At 46.3% G+C, this 20,752-nt stretch overlaps 1 protein-coding gene across 2 annotated transcripts in view; it reads left to right on the forward strand.

Annotated features, from left to right (window-relative positions):
• Positions 1–533: 533 nt before the first annotated feature.
• The window catches only part of mmaa (metabolism of cobalamin associated A), a 51,471-nt gene continuing 31,252 nt past the window's right edge, over positions 534–20,752 (forward strand). For both annotated transcript variants that reach the window (XM_068041385.1, XM_068041393.1), the window contains exons 1-2: positions 534–1,189; positions 16,996–17,118. In XM_068041385.1, coding sequence (XP_067897486.1) covers positions 757–1,189; positions 16,996–17,118 — 556 coding nt within the window. In that variant the 5' untranslated portion in view covers positions 534–756. The remainder of the gene's footprint in view (positions 1,190–16,995; positions 17,119–20,752) is intronic.

Here is a 20,752-nt window from a genome sequence, read left to right on the forward strand (position 1 = left end):
TGACCTTATGATGGAGGGAAGGTCCTTATGATGAAGCAGTTGAAGATGGTTGGGCCGAGGACACTACTCTAAGGAACTCCTGTAGTGAGTTCCTGGGGCTGAGATGATTGACCTCCAACAACCATAATCATCTTCCTTTGTGCTAGGTATGACTCCAACCAGCGGAGACTTTTCCCCCTGATTCCCATTGACTCCAGTTTTGCTTGGGCTCCTTGATGCCATACTCGGTCAAATGCTGCCTTGATGTCAAGGGCAGTCACTCTCACCTCACCTCTCGAGTTCAGCTCTTTTGCCCATGTTTGGACCAAGGCCGTAATGAGGTCAGGAGCTGAGTGGCCCTGGCAGAACCCAAACTAAGCATCCGTGAGCAAGTAATCACTCAGTCCACAATTTCCATCCGAGCCAAGATTCCAATACTTGGCTTCCACAAAATCGTTCTTTTATCCTTTATCAAACATGGCATAAATTTTCCCAAATCAAAACTATCGCCCTATACGCATGCGTACAGTGACAAGGGGCACGTGTCCCGGAAATCTGCTCAGTGACAGTGCACGTTGGGTAACATTCACTTTACCGGCTGCAGTACTTTATTTGCTATGTAACAGTGATGGAATAAGGGTTACAAAAAATCAGTTGACGTGAGTTCTTAGGCTATATTGTTTCCCTACCTCTACGTATACTTTAAAAAAAGCATAGCCACTTAAAACATGGCGGAGATTTAAGCTGGATCACGACGTCTTTACCTGCCTTTGAAGAATGTTGATGGTGGTGCGGCCGCAGCTCTCCGTCCAGTTGTGGTGGAGGCGTTGTGGTCGCGCGGCGCTGCGCAGTTTGAGTTCTGCGCGTGCCGGAGAAATGCCCTCAGGCCTGAGCCCCGTCTCCCGGATGGGCGCTGCCCGGGGACTGCAGGAGCTCGCGCGTGTCGCGAGCCTGAGCACGGGCGCGGTGGAGGCGCGCGAGCAGCAGCTGCTGGCCGAAACACTGACCGAGTGGGAGAGGCGGCTGCTTGACCGACTGGTTGGGGGACTGCTGGGTGGACAGAGGGCCTGCCTGGCCGAGGCCATCACCCTGGTGGAATCGTCTCTCAAACACAAGAAGTCCTTAGCTCAACTGTTACTGCAGAGAGTACTGGCCTGCCAGAGGGAGCGAGAGCGTAATAATGGAGGGAAGCCGCTATCCTTCAGAGTGGGTCAGTACCGCTCTCTGTCTTTTAAAAATCGGCAACTCAGTGCTAGTTAGTGGTGATTCACGCATAGGCACGGAAGGAGGTCATTCGGCTCGTCGTGTCGGCGCCGGTTGAAAAATAGCCATCCAGCATAATCCACCTTCCAGCTCTTGATCCGTAGCCCTGTAGGTGCACGTAAAGTGCATATCTAAGTATTTTTAAATGTTATGTGGGATTCTGCCTCTTCAGGCAGAGAGTTCCTGACTCCATTACCCTTTTGGGTGAAAAAATTACTCAGTTCCACCCCTCCCTCCTTCTCCAAGCTACTGGTTATTGACCTCTCTGCTGGGGGAAATAGGTCCGCTATATCTGTGCCCTTCATAAATTTTATACACCTCAATCCAGTCTCCTTCCGCCTCTTTTTTTTCCCCAAAGAAAACAACCCCGGCCAGTCTTAAAAAAAAAGCAAAATACTGCAGATGCTGGAAATCTGAAATAAAAAGAAGAGATGCTGGAAATACTCAGCAGGTCTGGCAGCATCTGTGGAGAGAGAAGCAGAATTAACGTTTCAGGGTTACTGATTTGAAACGTTAATTCTGCTCTCTCTGCAGATGCTGGCAGACCTGCTGACTATTTCCAGCATCTCTTGTTTTTATCCCAGCCTCTCTTGTTTTTATCCCAACCTCTCTAATCTTCTCTCATAGCTAAAAGTCTCTCTTCCTGGCAACATCATCATAAACCTTCTCCAGTGCTTCCTGTAACACAATGGCCAGCACTGTAAGCAGTACTCTAGCTGGAGTCCAATCGTGTTTTATACAGTTCCAGCATAACCTCCCTGTTGCATTCTGTTCCTCAGTCAATAAAGGAAAGCATCCTTTATGCTTTTTTAATTTCCAAAATATACTTTATTCATACAAATCTGTTAAAAAAAAAATACATTACATAATAGTTCCAAACAGCACCAAGTCAAAAAATACAAGGAGTGCAAAGGAAATCAGTTTCCTTCAATACAGGAGTGAGTTGCCTCATAACCCTTCCATTTCATTTCTCATGCCATATACATTTTACAGCAAACAAAAATTTTCTGGATACAGTTCGAGGGGTTTTCCATGGATCCAGCCCCTCGGTTCACCTTGGTGGTGGGGGACCTTGTACAGTGGTCTTTCCCCATTGAGCCTTTGCTGCGGCTGCCCCAAGCTTTAGTGCGTCCCTCAGCACATAGTGCTGGACCTTGGAATGTGCCAGTGTGCAACATTTGTTCGTGGACAACTCTTTGCACTGGAAGACCAGCAAGTTTGGGCAGACCAAAGGGTGTCTTTCACCGAATTGATAGTCCTCCAGCAGCAGTTGATGTTTATCTCCGTGTGTGTCCCTGGGAACAGCCTGCAGAGCATCCTTTATTTTTTTTTATTTCCAAAATATACTTTATTCATAAAAATCTGTAAAAATTACATTACTTTTTTATTTAGAGATAACAGCACTGAAACAGGCCCTTCGGCCCTGTGCCGACCATCAACCACCCATTTATACTAATCCTACACTAATCCCATATTCCTACCACATCCCCACCTGTCCCTACCACCTACCTATACTAGGGGCAATTTATAATGGCCAATTTACCTATCAACCTGCAAGTCTTTGGCATGTGGGAGGTATCCGGAGCACCCGGAGGAAACCCACGCAGACACAGGGAGAATTTGCAAACTCCACACAGGCAGTACCCAGAATTGAACCCGGGTCGCTGGAGCTGTGAGGCTGCGGTGCTAACCACTGCGCCACTTTCAAACAACACCAAGTCAAAAAATACAAACAGTGCAAAGGAGGTCCGTTTGCTTCATTACAATCATGAGTTGCCTCACAACCCTTCCATTTCCCATTTGTCATGCCAATTACATTTTTACAGCAAAAGAAAATTTTCCCGATACAGTTCGAGGGGTTTCCCATGGATCCAGCCCCTCCGTTCAGCTTGGTGGGCGGATCTTACACTGTGGTCTTTCCCCATTGAACCTTTGCTGCAGCTGCCCCAAGCTTTAGTGCATCCCTCAGCACATAGTCCTGGTCCTTGGAATGTGCCAGTCTGCAACATTCGGTCGTGGACAACTCTGTGCTGGAAGACCAGCAAGTTTCGGGCAGACCAAAGGGTGTCTTTCACCGAATTGATAGTCCTCCAGCAGCAGTTGATGTTTGTCTCGGTGTGCGTCCCTGGGAACAGCCCGTAGAGCTAGATCCCTGTGTTACCGAGCTGCTTGGGATGAACCTCGACAAAAAACACTGCATCTCTTCCCACACCTGCTTTGCAAAGACACATTCCAGGAGGAGGTGGGCAACCGTCTCTTCCCCACCACAGCCACTGCGGGGGCATTGCGCGGAGGGGGCGAGACTTCAGGAGTGCAGGAAGGATCTGATGGGGAGGGCTCTTCTCACCACCAGCCAAGCTACATCTTGGTGCTTGTTTGAAAGTTCTGGTGATGAGGCATTGCACCAAATTACTTTGGCGGTCTGCTCGAGGAACCATCCGACAGGATCCACCGTCTCCTTTTCCCGTAGGGCCTTGAAGACATTCCGTGATGACGTCTGCCTGATGGATCGGTGGTCAAAGGTGTTTTCCCGCAGAAACTGCTCCACGAAGGATAGGTGGTATGGCACGGTCCAACTGCATGGAGCGTTCCACGGCAATGTGACCGGGCCCATCCTTCGCAACACCGGGGACAGATAGAACCTCAGCACGTAGTGACACTTGGAGTTTGCGTACTGAAGGTCTACACACAGCTTGATGCAGCCGCACACAAAGGTGGTCATCAAGATGAGGGCCACGTTGGGTACGTTTTTCCCGCCCTTATCCAGAGGCTTCAACATAGTGTCCCTCCGGACCCGGTCCATTTTAGATCCCCAGATGAAGCGGAAAATGGCTCGGGTGACCGCCACAGCGCAGGAGTGGGGTATGGGCCAGACCTGCGCCATGCACAGCAACAACGTGAGCGCCTCACACCTGATGACCAGGTTCTTTCCCACAATGGAGAGAGACCGCTGCCCCCACATGCTCAACTTTTGTTGTACCTTGGCTACTCGCTCCTCCCAGGTTTTGGTGTATGCCCCGGCCCTTCCGAACCATATCCCCAGCACCTTCAGGTAGTCTGACCTGACGGTGAAGGGGACAAGGGATCGGTTAGCCCAGTTCCCAAAGAACATGGCCTCGCTCTTGCCGTGGTTAACTTTGGCTCCTGAGGCCAGTTCGAACTGGTCGCAGATGCTCATCAGTCTGCGCACAGACAGCGGATCTGAGCAGAAGACGGCGACGTCATCCATGTACAGGGAGGTTTTAACCTGAGTGCCTCCACTGCCTGGGATTGTCACCCCTCTTATGCTCGCATCCTTCCTAATAGACTCAGCAAAGGGTTCAATACAGCAAACAAACAAGACCGGGGAGAGAGGACAGCCCTGTCTGACTCCAGATTGGATCGGGAAACTTTCTGATTCCCACCCATTGAGACTGCCCTACTGATGTTGGTGTAGAGCAGTTTGATCCAATTGCAGATTCCCTCCCCAAACCCCATTTTGGAAAGCACGTCCATCATGTAGGTGTGCGATATCCTGTCAAAAGCCTTCTGGTCCAGTCTGATGAGGCAGGTGTCCACCCTCCTGTCCTGCACATAGGCGATCGTATCCCTGAGTAGCGCGAGACTATCAGAGATCTTCCGGCCGGGTACAGTACAGGTCTGATCAGGGTGGATCACCGACTCCAGAGCAGACTTGACTCGACTGGCTATGACTTTGGACAGAATCTTGTAGTCAACATTAAGCAGTGAGATGGGCCACCAATTTCTGATTTCTGCCCTCTCCCCCTTCCGCTTGCAGATGAGGGTGATGATGCCTTTCCTCATGGATTCTGACATGCTGCCGGCCAGGAGCATACTCTCGTATACTTCCAGCAGGTCCGGTCCGACCCAGTCCCACAGGGCCGAATACAACTCGACTGGTAAGCCGTCGCTTCCGGGAGTTTTACTCTTCTCGAAGGACTCGACGGCCTTTGTCAGCTCGTCCAGAGTTAGCGGCTTGTCCAGTCTCTCCCTCGTGCTGTCATCTAAGACCTCTGTGATAGATGACAGGAAGGACTGGGAGGCTCTGCTGTCTGTGGGCTTCGCGTCATACAGCCCCGCATAAAAGGATTTGCTGATCCTTAGTATGTCGGACTGCGAAGACGTGACCGAGCCATCCTCTTCCTTCAGGCTGCTGATAACAGAGCTCTCTCTGTGTACCTTTTGGAAGAAGTAACGCGAGCACGTCTCGTCACGCTCGATGGAGCTGACTCTGGACCGGAAGATGATCTTGGAGGCCTCCGTGGCAAAGAGCGAGGCCTGCTGGCTCTTCACCTCTTGGAGGTCCTCCTTGACCTCGAACCCCATCGACTGCAGCCGGAGCAGATTTTGCATACTTTTCTGGAGTCGGGACATTTCCCTCTGTCTCTCTCTCTCCCTCTGAACACCTTTGTGGATGAAGAACCTCTTGATGTTCTACTTGATCGCTTCCCACCAGTGAACTGGAGACTCAGGGGTTTCACGGTCCTCCAACCTTTGTAATCCCTTTTGAGTTCCTCAACGTTCTCTGGGGTCAGCAATGTAGCATTGAGCTTCCACGTCCCTCTGCCAACCTGCTGGTCATTTTGTAAGTGACAGTCGGCCAGTAAGAGGCAGTGGTCGGAGAAGAACACCGGCTTGACGTCGGTGGATCCAACCGTGACAGCACGGGATGCAAACAGGAAGTCAATCCTAGAACGGGCAGACCCGTCTGATCTTGACCATGTGTATCTGCGCTGTGCTCGTTTGCTGAAGATGTCGTGCAGTTTGGCATCTTTAACTGTTTCTATTAGGAATCTGGACGTAGCGTCCAGTTTGCTGTCGTCTCTGCCGGATCGTCCAGCTGCATCGATGATGCAGTTGAAGTCACCGCCTAGGATGACCAGCCTGGACGTCGCCAGCAGCAGTGGGAGCTGCTGGAAGACGGTCAGCCGCTCGCTGCGTTGTACCGGGGCGTACACGTTGATCAACCGGAGTGGAGCGTTGTTGTACATTACGTCTGCTACGAGGAGGCAACCGCCCACCACCTCCTTAACTTTGGAGATGGTGAAGTTACCTCCCCGCAGCAGAATACCCAGGCCGGAGGAACGCCAATCATTCCCCCCTGACCAGATCGATGGCCCGTGGGACCACCATCGCGACCACTGCCTGTAGGTGCTGAGGTGTGGTATTCCACACTCCTGCAGAAAGAACAGGTCAGCTTTGACCTTGGCGAGGTAATCCAAGGTTGAAGCACATCGCGTAGTGGATTTTATGCTACACACATTAATGGAAGCAATTGTTACAGCCATTTTTAAAAAGTTAGTTGTTGCTTCCCATGCCATTTGTCCTTGCTAGTCCCAGTCCTTCGGGATGTTCCTGCATACCCATCGTGTTTGCAAGCTGTTTCACGTTGTTTGGGCTCAGAAACCCCTCTTGGTTTTTCATGCAGGGTTTGTTCCGCTGGGGTGACGTCGGGGAGGCTCTTGTAGGCAGCAAGGATTGGGTTTTCCTCTGCTGTTCCCCTCTGTTCCTCCTCGAAAACATCACTGCTCCCGGTGCTGAGGTGCGCCAGACGTGTCTTTGCTCTCGGTGTCCCGGAGCTGGGATGCGTTGGCCACGTCGTTACGTGTGGCGCTTTGGGGTTGGGGTACGCCGGACCCATCACAGCTTCCCGTGCCCGTGGGCTGGGGGGCTTTATCTTCCATCTCCTTGGAGTTCTGCCGCCTCTTTTGAAGGGGCATTCCAGCATTTCCCCGTCCCGTGAAGAGGAGCTGCTGTAGTCTGTCTCAGATGGTAGCCTCCTCTTGCCACTGGTTTGGGTGGTGGCCTGTTCCGCTTTTGGAGGTTTTTTCTTTGTGGTTTTCCTTTGTACCACTTGCCACTGACCTGTTTGTCCATCTGCTGCCTCCTCCATTGATTCTGTCTGTGGAGGAGCAGTTTCCGGGTGCAGGGTAGGTGCTGGGTCGCTGGTTTCAACTGCCTCCCCTTTCTTCTCCTTCTCAGGTTGAAGTTCCTCACTGCGGAGAAGGTTGCTTGTCTCCTTTCAAGCACCGGACGCCTTCGTCGTACCTTCTCCCGGCCTTTCCTTGGACCTTGCCGCCTGAGCATAACTGAGGCAGCGTTTTGGGCAGGTTTTGTAGAGGTGGCCTGCTGCACCGCACCGCACAAGTTGCAACACTTAGTCTGCTTACAGTCCTTGGACTGATGGCCTTCCTCCTTGCAGTTCTTGCAAACAACCGTGCTGCAGTTGGCTGCCACGTGATCAGATTTGCCACAGGTGCGGCAAACTCTGGGCTGCCCAGCATAGACCAAGAAACCTCGACTTCCCCCGATAGCGAAGCTGGAGGGAGGGTGGATAATGGCTCCACTGGCATCGACCTTCAAGGTCACCTTGACCTGCCGCTTGCTGGTCCAAATCCCAAAGGGGTCCTTGACATCAGTGCTGCTGCCGGCCACCTCGAAGTACCTGGCGAGAAAGGTGAGTACATCCACCACCGGAACATGGGGGTTGTCGAGGTGAATCGTCACCACCCGGTCCCGTTGTGACGGAAGTGTGAAGAGCGGCTCCGCTGTGTGGATCGACAGTGGCGCCCAGTCCCCTTTCTCCTTGAACGCCTTCAGGAACTTGATGCATCCCGCCACGTTCCGGAACGTCACATCGAAGTATCCACTGCTGGAGAAATCCTGCAGGCAGAAGACGTCCGTAGCTTGAAATCCACAGCAATCGATGAGGATTTTCTTGATGAAGAAGGTGCAATCAATTGGTGGATCTCCTTCCTTGTCCTTCACGACCACCCGAACAGTGTTGCGCACTCCCTGGCCTGAAGTTCGAAGTTTGGTTATCGCCATTTCACTCAAAGCCTACCCAGGAGGGAGGCCAGCAGCCTTCACTGTGGCTGCAGTGGGAATGCAGCTTCAGTGACGTCATCCTTTATGCCTTCTCAACCATCTTATCTACCTGTCCAGCCATCTTCTGAAATCTGTAAACATGCACTCCAAGGTCCCTCTGCTCCTCTACACTTCTCAGAATCCTGCCTTTTTTTTCTATATATACTTCATTCATAAATTTATAAAATTACATTACATAACAGTTCAAATTTGATATTAAAGTGTCGTACAAATCAATTTCTTTCAATGCAGGACATGAGTTGCCTCGCTACACTTGCCCTTACAGGTTATATTTACAATGTACATTTACATTCCATGTCAAACATTCTCTGGTACATGCAGCCCGAGGGGTTTTATACAGGTTCCAGCCCCTCGGTATACTATGGAGGGAGGGCCTCATACAGTGGGCTTTCCCCATTCAGCCTTTGCAGCGGCTGCCCCAAGCTTTAGTGCATCTCTTAGCACGCAGTCCTGGACCTTGGAATGTGCCGGTCTGCAACATTCGGTTGTCGACAGCTCTTCGGACTGGAAGACCAAATTACGGGCAAACCAAAGTGCGTCTTTCACCAAGTTGATATTCCTCCAGTAGCAGTTGATGTTTATCTCTGTGTGTGTCCCTGGGAGCATCCTGTAAAGTATGGAGTCCTGCGTTACGGAACTGCTCGGGACAAAACTTGACAAAAAGCACTGCATCTCTTTTCAGACATGCTTTGCAAAGGCACATTCCAGAAGGAAATGGGCAACAGTCTCTTCCCCACCACAGCCAGCTCGAGTGCAGCATGCAGAGGCAGTGAGGCACCAGGCGTGCAGAAAGGATCTAACAGGGAGTGCCTGTCTCACCACCAGCCCAAGCTATGTTTGAAAGTTCCCGCGATGAGGCATTCTGCCAAATGAGTTTGACAGTCTGCTCGGCAAACCTTCCATTATCTCCTTTTCCTGCACAACCTTGAGGACATTACGTTGGACCATTGGCTGATGGACTTGTAGTCAAGGTATTTTCTGTACAAACTTTTCCATGAGGCACAAGTGGTATGGCACAGTCTGACTGAAAATTCCGTGGCAACCTGGCCCAACCCATCCTTTGTAATACTGGGGACAGATGGAACTTCATCACGTAATGACACTTGGTGTTTGCATACTGAGGGTCTGCGCACAGCTTGATGCAGCTAAGGTGACCATCAGGATGATGGCAATGTTGGAAACTTCCCCCCAACCCCCCTCCTTATCTAGAGGTTTGGACATCGTGTCTCTGTGGACGCGGTACATTTTTGATCTCCAGATAAAGTGGAAGATGGCTCGGGTGACTGTCACGGTGCAGAAGTGGGATATGGGCCATGCCTGGGCCATGTAGAGCAATACTTAGTGCCTCGCACCTGGTGTCCAGGTTCTTCCCCACAATGGAGAGGGAGTGTCGCTCCCACATGCTGAGTTTCTGTTTTAGCATGGCTGTTTGCTCCCTCCAGTTTTTGCCGCACGCCCCAGCCCCTCTGAACCATATCCCCAGCACCTTCAGATAGTCTGACCTGACGCTGAAGGGGACAAAGGATCGGTCAGCCCAGTTCCCTAAGAACATGGCCTCGCTCTTGCTGTGATTTACTTTGGCTCCCGAGGCCAGTTCAAACTGGTCGCAGATGTTCATCAGTCTGCGAACTGACAGTGGATCTGAGCAGAAGAAGACAACGTCATCCATGTACAGGGAGGCTTTGATCTGAGTGCTTCCGCTATCTGGGATTGTCTCCCCTCTTATGCCCGCTTCCTTCCTGATGGACTCGGCAAAAGGGTCAATATAGTAAATAAACAAGATGGGAGAGAGACAGTCCTGCCTGGCTTCAGATTTGATCATAAAACTTTCCAATTTCCACCCATTGATTGAAACTCACTATTGAAGTTCGTGTAGAGCAGTTGGATCCAATTGTGGATTCCCTCCCCAGACCCCATTTTGGAGAACACGTCCATCATGTAGGTGTGCAATATTCTGTCAAAGGCCTTCTCTTGGTCCAGGCTGATGAGGCAGGTGTTCACCCTCCTGTCCCATACATAGGCAATTGTATCCCTGAGTAGTGCAAAGCTATCAGAGATCTTCCTGCCAGGTACATTGCAGGTCTGATTGGGGTGAATCACCAACTCCAGAGCAGACCTGACCCGATTGGCGATGATGGTGGACAGAATTTTATAGTCCACGTTAAGCAGTGAAATGGGCTGCCAGTTTCTGATTTCCTCCCTTCCCCTTGTAGATGAATGAGATTCATGATGCCTTTCCTCATGGATTCTGACATGCTGATGGCCAGAAGCATACTTTCGTACACTTCCAGCAGGTATGGGCTGATCCAGTCCCATAGAGTCAAATGCAACTCGACCGGTAGGCCGTCGCATCCGTGTGTTTTACTCACCAAAGACCTGACTGCTTTTGTCAGCTCATCCAGAATTAACAGTTTGTCCAGACTCTCCTGCGTACTGTCATCTGAGACCTCTGAAACAGGACAGAAAGGACTGGGAAGCCGTGCTGTCTGTGGACTTTTTTTTTATTTCCAAAATATACTTTATTCATAAAAGTCTGTAAAAAATACATTACCAGTTTCAAACAGCACCAAGTCAAAAAATACAAACAGTGCAAAGGAGAACAGTTTCCTTCAATACAATCATGAGTTGTCTCAACCCTTCCATTTCATTTGTCATGCCATATACATTTTTACATTTTACAGCAAATGAAAATTTTCCCAATACAGTTCAAGGAGTTTTCCAGACTTTTATTATGTATTCCCTTGCCTTGTTTGTCCTCCCCAAATGCATTACCCCCTCATACTTCTCTGGATTGTATTCCATTTGCCACTTTTTATTTATTTAGAGATACAGCACTGAAACAGGCCCTTCGGCCCACCAAGTCTGTGCCGACCATCAACCACCCATTTATACTAATCCTACATTAATCCCATATTCCTACCCCATCCCCACCTTCACTCAATTCCCCTACCACCTACCTATACTAGGGGCAATTTATAATGGCCAATATACCTATCAACCTGCAAGTCTTTGGCTGTGGGAGGAAACCAGAGCACCCGGCGAAAACCCACGCGGTCACAGGGAGAACTTGCAAACTCCACACAGGTAGTACCCAGAATCGAACCCGGGTCGCTGGAGCTGTGAGGCTGCGGTACTAACCACTGCACCACTGTACCTGACCAGTGCATTGAAATCCTCCTGGAGTCTACAGTTTTCTTTCTCACTGTCAACCCCACAGCCATTTTCCACATCATCTGCAAATGCCTTAATCATGCTCCCTACATTTAAGTCTAATCCATTGATATATACCACAAACAGCAAGGGACCCAATACTGAGCCCTGCAGAACCCCACTGAAAATAGTATTCCAGTCACAAGAACATCTGTTAACCATAATCCTTTGCTTCCTGCCATTGAGCCAATTTTGAATCTAACTTGCTATTAGATCCCATGAGCTTTTTAATTTTTTGACCAGTCTGCCATGTGGAATCTTGTCTAAAATTCATCAAATGCACTACCCTCATCATCCCTCCCGGTTACCTCAAAAATTCAATCAAGTTAGTTAAACATGACCTTCCCTTAACAAATCCATGCTGACTGTCCTTGACTAATGGGTACCTTTCTAAATGACTATTTATAATGTCTGTCAGATGTTTTTCCAATAATTTTCCTACCATGGAGGTTGGGCTGACTGGCCTGTAATTGCATAGTATATCCCTTCCTCCCTTTTTAAACAATGGTACAATGTTAGCAGTCCTCCAATCGTTCAGGAGCACGCCTGTAGCTAGAGAGGATTGGAAGATGATGGTTACAGCTTCCGCTTTTCTTCCCTTGCTTCACTTAGCAATCTAGGATACATTTCATCCAGGCTGGTGATTTTATCCACTTCAAGGATGCCAAACAGCTTCATATTTCCTCCCTCACTATGCTTATCCCATCCCATATTTCACACACCTCCTTAACCACAATGTCTGCTTCGTCCCTCTCTTTTGTGCAAACAGACTCAAGTGTTTATTAAGAATGATGCCCATGCCTTCTGCCTCTGTGCACAAGTTACCTTTTGGTCTCTAATTAGCCCTAGCTCTTTCCTTAGATATCCTCTTTATTTATAAAGCGTCTTTGCATTTTACTTGTGAAGATTTTTTTCATGTCCTCTCTTTGCTTTCCTAATTATTTTTTTTAGTTTCATCTTAACACTTTCTATACTCCTCTAGGCTGACTGCAGTATTGAGCTTTTGCTATCTGGCATAAGCTTTCTTTTTTTTGCCTTATCCTACTCTGTATGCTCTTTGACTTCCAGAAGTGTCAAAATTTGGAAGTCCCACCCTATTTCTTGTGGAAACATGTTGTTCTGAACCTTCGTTAGCTCCTCCTTGAATGCTTCCCAGTGCCCTGACACTGAGTTACATTGAAGTAGCTGTTTCCAGTCCAATGTTGCCCAATCATATCTCAGCTTAGTAAAATTGGCCTTTCCCCAATTTAAATCTATTACTTTTGGCGTATTTTTATCTTTTTCCATAACTACTCTAAATCTAAATGAATTATGGCCACTACCACTAAAATGCTATTTCACTGATATGCCTTCCACCTGCCCAGATTCATTCCTGAAAACAAAGTCCTGAACTGCCCCTTATTGGGCTTGCCACGTACTGGCTAAAAAAGTTCTTCTGAATGTATTCTAAGAATTCTGTCCCCTCTCGATAGCTGTTACACTGAATTGTTCCCATTTAACATTAGGGTAGTTGAAATCCCCTATTACTACCGTTTTGTTTCTACATTTCTCAGCAATTTGCCTACATACTTGTTTTGCTATCTCCCTCTGACTGTTTGGAGGACCATACTATACTCCAAGCAGTGTGGTTGCCCCATTTTTGTTCCTCAGTTCAACCCATAAGGCCTCATTGATGTTCCTTTCCTTCTAGCATATCATCCCTCCTCACAGCTGTGATTGTTTCTTTGACCAATATTGCGACCCCTCCTTTTTTTTAATCCCCCACTTTATCCCATCTGAAAACCCTGTAAGCAGGAATGTTGAACTGCCATTTCTGCTTTTCTTTAAGTTATGTTTCAGTATTGGCTAAAGGGACATCAGCACAGGGAAGCTACTGATTGGTGAGCAGCTGGTGAGTGTTTTTTTTAGATCTGTAAGTCTTTAGTTTGTCTAATAAATAGAGGCATGACAGGGCACCTCAGTCCTGTGAAATGTGCATCTTGTTTCAGGTGGGAACTCCAGGACACCTGTGTCCTCGACAACCACATGTGCAGGAAGTGTCTCAGCTAGAGGAGCTCAAGCTCCAGGTTTCAGAGCTTGAGCAGCAGCAGTGCATCCAAGAGGCTGAGAGCTACATGGATAGTACACTTCAATAGGTGATTATGCGCAGCTTATAGGTATGCAGGCTGAGAGGGAATAGGTGACATCCAGTCATTCAATCAGGACCAGAAAGTAATGTAGGGGACCCCTGAATGTGTCCTGCTCTCCAACCAGTATTGAGTTCTGGGGAGACAGTGGGGTAGTGCTAATGTCACTTAAATAGTAATCCAGAGGCCCAGGCTAATGCCTTGGGGACATGGGTTCACATTACCTTGCTGGTGGAATTTAAATTTAATTAATAAATTCAAGTAATTAATAAAAATTAAGAATTGAAAGCTAGTCCCAATAATGGCGCCATGAAACGTCGTAAATACCCATCTGGTTCGCTAATGTCCTTTAGGGAAGGAAATCTGCCATCCTTACATGGACTGGCCTACATGTGACTCCAGACCCACAGCAAATGTGGTTGACTCTTAACTGTCCTCTGAAATGGCCTAGCAAGCCACTCAGTTGTCAAGGGCAATTAGGGATGGGCATCGAATGCTGACCTTACCAGCAACACCCATAGCCTATGAAAGGATTAAAAAAAAAATCATACTTCTGAGGGTCCACCTGTGCTCTTAGCTTATCTGCCTTATTCATTCGACTGCTTGTACTGAAGTACATATCACTAAGCACTGAACAACTCCTTTGTTGTCTTTTTTCTAGCCTTTGTTTCCTTGACCTTCCATACCTACTAATTTTCTGCCTTCTATTTTCAGCTTTACTTCCTTCTGAATCTGCGTTCAGGTTTCCATCTCCCTGCCAAGCTAGCTTAAACTCTCTGCAACAGCATTAGCAAACGTCCTCACCAAGATATTGATCCCGGCCCCATTGAGGTGCAACTCGTCCGGCTAGTATTGGTCTTGTTGCACCAGGAATCTAAAGCATGATCTTACCAGCTGTGCATTCAGCTGCACTATCTGTTAATCTACCCACTCAATGTTCTGCAGCTGCTCAGTAACATCCTTGACCCTGGCACCAGGGAGGCAACATATAATCCTGAAGTCACATCTGCAGCTACAGAAATGCCTGTCTGTTCCCTTAACTATTGAATCTCCTGTCAGTCTTCCTTTTCTGACCTTCCTCCTCTCCTGCCCTGCAGAGCTGAGCCACCCACTGTACTGTGGACTTGACTTTATTGTATTCCCCAGAGGAACCATCTCTCTCACTAGTATTCAGAACTGATACACTCGCTGCCTGGTCTTGCTTGAATGACTGGCAGTCACCTATTCCTTCTCTGTCTGCATACCCTTAAGCTGCAGTGTGACCACCTATAGAAATGTACTATCCATGTAGCTCTCAGCCTCTGGGATGCACCGCAGTGACACCTGGAACTCAGGCTCCTCCAGTTGACACTTCCTGCACATGTGATTGTCGAGGACACAGGTGTCCTGGAGTTCCCACATGGAACAAGATGCTCATTTCACAGGACTGAGGTGTCCTCTCATGCCTCTATTTATTAGATGAACCAAACTTAACAAAAATAAACTAAAGACTTGTTGAAGCCTTTATATATAAGTCACCACCACCTTCTCAAGGGCATTTTGCGATGGGCAATAAATGTTGGCCTAGCCAGTGTCGCCCACATACCAGGAACAAATAAAAAAATATATAAACATCACTCACCAGCTACTCACCAATCAGCGCTTCCCTTGTGCTGATGTCCCTTTAGTTTTTTTTAACTTTGTTTCTTGTCGTTCGCATTCCCTCTGGAATTCCTTCCCTCTGCTGCTCTGCTCCCAAACTCCTTCAGGTCTGCGCTCCTTTCCTCTAGGCTCTTCGATCAGGCAAGAGTTGCATAAATTGCAAATCTGTTTAAATGAATGCATCTGTTTTTATTGTTAGTGACAGATAAAAATAGACATTAAACACATTTATTTTCTGCCCCCCCCCAACTAGCCAGAAGGCAACGGGTAATGCTCCACAGATGGGAAGGGGTTAGGTGGGATTCACAGTGGAGCCTGTCCTGGCTTGACATTCATACAAGTGATCGCCAGTTGGTGGTGAGAACTTTGGCTGTTCAGCATGGCTTGATGCTGAAAGGTCAGGGCTGGTACGTGTCAATAAGGTACATCTTCCAAGATACGCTGCTTAGAATTTGTGACTACTTCACCAATGCTTTGTCCTATTGGATGATACTGTTGAGTTTTTTAAAAATTCATTCTTGGGATGTGGGCGTTGCTGGCAAGGCCAGCATTTATTGCCCATTCCTAATTGCCCCTGAGAAGATGGTGGTTCCCTTTGGTTACCGTAATTTGAACCTCCTGATCGCTTGGATCTTTGGAGAGTCTTGCTAGGAAGCTGACAGTTCTGACAGATCTCCACATCCGTTTTGTGCATACTTAAGGACTGGCTCTCCCCATCTCCCTTGGGTTAGTCCTTCATGCATTTCCTCTATCTGAAGAGTGCTCAGTCTGTCAAATTCTAGAGTCAGGGTTTCCCTTTTGTGCTTCACCACTTGGCTGAAGGCTCTGATTAGAGGTTTTGATCTCATTCCTTATGGCAAAATGATTCCTATAGCTGGGCTTGCTGTTGGCAATTCCACCTGGAGACTACCCCCACTTCCATTAGACAAATCCAGTTCACGGAAGCTGAGAAGTCAGCAAGACATTTCAATGGCAGAGTGGCCATTGTTTGAATATGTCAGCTGCAGAAGCTCCTGCACCGATAGTAGAGCTGCTGCAGGGAATCAGATTGAGATCGCAAAGTTTGACCTTTGTTATTACTCATTTCTACACCTTACCATGTATGTTTGGGGTTTTTGCATCTCTGCTAACTAACGTTTACAATTACTGATTCAGTGATCGTATTGCATATGCGAGTAAACCAGCGAAGTCTGCCAACCAGGAATCCAATCCTATTATCATTCCAACAATCTAAACTGTTAAACTCTTCTAATAGACAGTTTTTCTGGCAGTGATCAAGAATGGGATTGTGTGCCATCACATAGGTTTTGAACTTTCTATGTTGAAACTTAATTTATTATGAAAGGTAATCCAGAAGTGTGATGAGGGTACACAACCTAATGGATAATGTACAGTGGGCTCTTACCACACTGCAAACACTTAGCCTAGCCCACATCAAAACAATTACCACAATGGTATTATTTGCTCCCAGCCCTTCCCAACAAGATTTTCATTCCATTTTACTGAAATAAATGATTTAAGGATCTACTCTGTTTGTAAAATGATTGTCACAGAGTCATAATGGCACAGATGGAGGTCATTTGGCCCATCGAGTCCATGCTGACTCTCTAGAGCAATCCAATCAGTCCCATTCCCTGGCTCTATCCCTGTAGTCCTGTAAGTTTATTTCCCTTAAGTGTCCATCCAATTTCCTTTTCAAATCATTCATTATGTCTGCTTCCACCACCCTCGTAGGCAGCGAGTACCATTTAGTTTCCAGTATCTGTTTGAGAAATACATCAAAACATTGGGTGCTCTGTGTATGAGAGTTTAGCAATGATTTGAACCCACATTTGTGTTGGAAGCGAGTCCAGATTGTGGTGACTTAATGTACTTGCTTGCCCTTCAGGACTGTCTGGTCCACCTGGTGCTGGGAAATCCACATTTATTGAAACATTTGGGAAGATGCTGACCGGAAAGGGTCATAAAGTTGCTGTTCTCGCTGTTGATCCATCTTCAAAAACCTCAGGAGGTAAGAATGAAGTTGCATATAGATTAGGACACCTCCAAGGCAATGCAAGATTATACTTTTATTTTCATGAAGTCAACCATATTGGAACATCTTGCAGTCTACTTTTTGTGCGGGCTGTGTTAACTGCAAGCTGAAATGCTGTAGAGAATATCAGTGGAGAATTGGAAAAACCTAATTAATGAGTGAGAATAAATTTGTAACTCTCAAATGCCAACTGTAAGAAAGTTAGAAGATTCTTTTTGCATTGCAGGAAAATAATTTAGATTTTTGTTGTACTGAAATTTAAAGTGGAGGATGTTCAGCATCCTTGCTATGTCATATTTCTTGGTCTAGTTGTAATTGCATCTTGGAAAATGATGTAACTAAGTCATTGTCTTGAATTTGGAAGCAACTGCTTTCAATGAGTTAGAGCTATTTTGAATAAAGATGCCACACAGGTTACAGCATGATATCACATTTAAACAGGAGGAAGAATTGACTGTTTATCATATGAAGTAGAGAAAGAACTTATATTTATGCAGCATTTTATCATATCCTCATGTTCCAAAGTACTTTACAATCAATGATATACCTCTGGAAATGCAGTTACTGTTGTTAGTAGGCAAACATAGCTGCTCAGTACGTGCACAACAAGGTCCTGCAAACACAAACAATCAAATTATGAGCAGTTGGAGTCACAGGTTGCTTAAATATTCTATTACACTAGACCTATGCCGCATTCTAAATATACAATGGCAAGCAATATTAGTATTGTTAAATGTTTAAAAAAGGAAAGTAGGGCCCATGTTTTATGATACACATTATGAAGTATTAATATGGCAGTTGCATGCAGTAGTACACAACTGACTTAAATTTGAGAAGTGGGATTTAAATATAGCTGATGAAAGATTATTTTCATTTTGATTATTTAGCTGACTTTTAAAAGCCACTTACGTTTATTTATTCAAACATTTCATTGTTTGTGTGATTTATATATTTTAGTATTTTAAAATGTGCTTTTTTCCCCCTTTCCCTTCATTCTTCTTGCTGGGTATGATTCCACAGGTGCCTGATGACCATTCATGTGTGCTTTGTAAACCATAATCTGATTATAACCTAGAAATCGTTCTCAGATTATGATTTGGGCTACTTCTCAATACATTTTGCTCATGCTTACCATGAAAACCAGCTTCCATAGACGAGCTTTACATTGAGTGACCAAAACTTGACATTGTCCGTTAACTATCTGGGAGCACTCTTATTGTAATTTAACATGACCGCTGCCCCCCCCCCCCCCCCCCCACAGAGAACAATATCTTATTAGCTTTTACTTACAAATAAAAATGAAAAAGAATTATAGAAAGGATATCAAAGCCAGAGAGTACTGCCACATTCATTTGCCAGTCTAATAACTATAGTTATTAGGAGAAACTTTAGAGACCTGAGCCATTTCAGGGAAGGCTAAGAGTAATTGTGGATTCAAGTTCATTCCAGAGACTTGACCACTTTAATTCATGCTGATATTTAATTCCAGTACTGAAGGAATGCTGCACTTTTGGATGAGACATTAAATCGTGGCCTTCTGTACCCATTCAAGTGGATGTAAAAGATCCCATGTACTTTTTGAAGAAAAGCAGGGGAGCTGTCCTGCCTATATTTATTTCTTAATCAACACCATTAAAAGCAGATTATCTGGTCAGTGACTCGTGAAAGCTGCTATATAAATGCAAGTTTGTTCTTTCTATCTTTAGGGCATGGAATGCTTTTTCTTGGAGTAATTGAGGCTAAAACCATTTAATCTTTTAAGGAAAGTTTAGATGAACATTTGAAGCAGAGGAAGCTACAGCTATGGAGAAGGAGCAGGGCTGTGAGATTAGTTTGGATTGCTCCAGCAAAGTGCAACCAGCAACATGATGGGCCAAATGACTTCCTGTGCTATAAATGTTTACTGTTCTTTGGAATGATTGGCATAAATGTCAGTTAATGGAAACCAATTTGAATTTGCTCAGCTAATTTTTTATTTTGGAATAGAATAGATCTTGTTTTGCCACAATTTTGTTACCCAAAATCTGATTATGAACTTGTAATAGAACATAGAACATTACAGCGCAGTACAGGCCCTTCGGCCCTTGATGTTGCGCCGACCTGTGAAACCATCTGACCTACACTATTCCATTTTCATCCATATGTCTATCCAATGACCACTTAAATGCCCTTAAAGTTGGCGAGTCTACTACTTTTGCAGGCAGGGCGTTCCACGCCCCTACTACTCTCTGAGTAAAGAAACTACCTCTGACATCTGTCCTATATCTATCACCTCTCAACTTAAAGCTATGTCCCCTCGTGTTTGCCATCACCATCCGAGGAAAAAGACTCTCACTATCCACCCTATCTAACCCTCTGATTATCTTATATGTTTCTATTAAGTCACCTCTCCTCCTCCTCCTCTCTAACGAAAACAACCTCAAGTCCCTCAGCCTTTCCTCGTAAGACCTTCCCTCCATACCAGGCAACATCCTAGTAAATCTCCTCTGCACCCTTTCCAAAGCTTCCACATCCTTCCTATAATGCGGTGACCAGAACTGCACGCAATACTCCAGGTGCGGCCGCACCAGAGTTTTGTACAGCTGCTGCATGACCTCATGACTCCGAAACTCGATCCCCCTACTAATAAAAGCTAACACACCATATGCCTTCTTAACAGCCCTATTAACCTGGGTGGCAACGTTCAGGGATTTATGTACCTGGACACCAAGATCTCTCTGCTCATCTACACTATCAAGAATCTTCCCATTAGCCCAGTACTCTGCATTCCTGTTACTCCTTCCAAAGTGAATCACCTCACACTTTTCCATATTAAACTCCATTTGCCATCTCTCAGCCCAGCTCTGCAGCCTATCTATGTCCCTCTGTAACCTACAACATCCTTCGGCACTATCCACAACTCCACCGACCTTCGTGTCATCCGCAAATTTACTAACCCACCCTTCTACACCCTCATCCAGGTCATTTATAAAAATGACAAACAGCAGTGACCCCAAAACAGATCCTTGCGGTACACCACTAGTAACTAAACTCCAGGATGAACATTTGCCATCAACCACCACCCTCTGTCTTCTTTCAGCTAGCCAATTTCTGATCCAAAGCACTAAATCACCTTCAATCCAATACTTCCGTATTTTCTGCAATAGCCTACCGTGGGGAACCTTATCAAACGCCTTACTGAAATCCATATACACCACATCCACAGCTTTACCCTCATCCACCTGTTTGGTCACCTTCTCAAAAAACTCAATAAGGTTTGTGAGGCACGACCTACCCTTCACAAAACCATGCTGACTATCGCTAATGAACTTATTCTTTTCAAGATGATTATAAATCCTATCTCTTATAACCTTTTCCAACATCACTTCCAAATATTCATTATTTTTATTTTATACTTTGTCGGGTGATGATGTAGTTTTATTCTAATGTAAGTGTTGGAAGGTTATTTGATCATGTCCTCATTCAACATCCATGTTTGCTTCCAGCAGAGTTCTGTGATTTTCTTTCTCTACTTAACCTAGGAGTTCCGAAGCCAAATACAGTTATACACCACTTCTTGACCAATATTGTGGTCTAACAGTGCTCCTGTTAAGATTATTGTATTTCTTTA

The sequence above is a fragment of the Heterodontus francisci genome, chromosome 1 (genome assembly GCF_036365525.1).
Source record: "Heterodontus francisci isolate sHetFra1 chromosome 1, sHetFra1.hap1, whole genome shotgun sequence".
In the NCBI taxonomy this organism is placed as follows: domain Eukaryota; kingdom Metazoa; phylum Chordata; class Chondrichthyes; order Heterodontiformes; family Heterodontidae; genus Heterodontus; species Heterodontus francisci.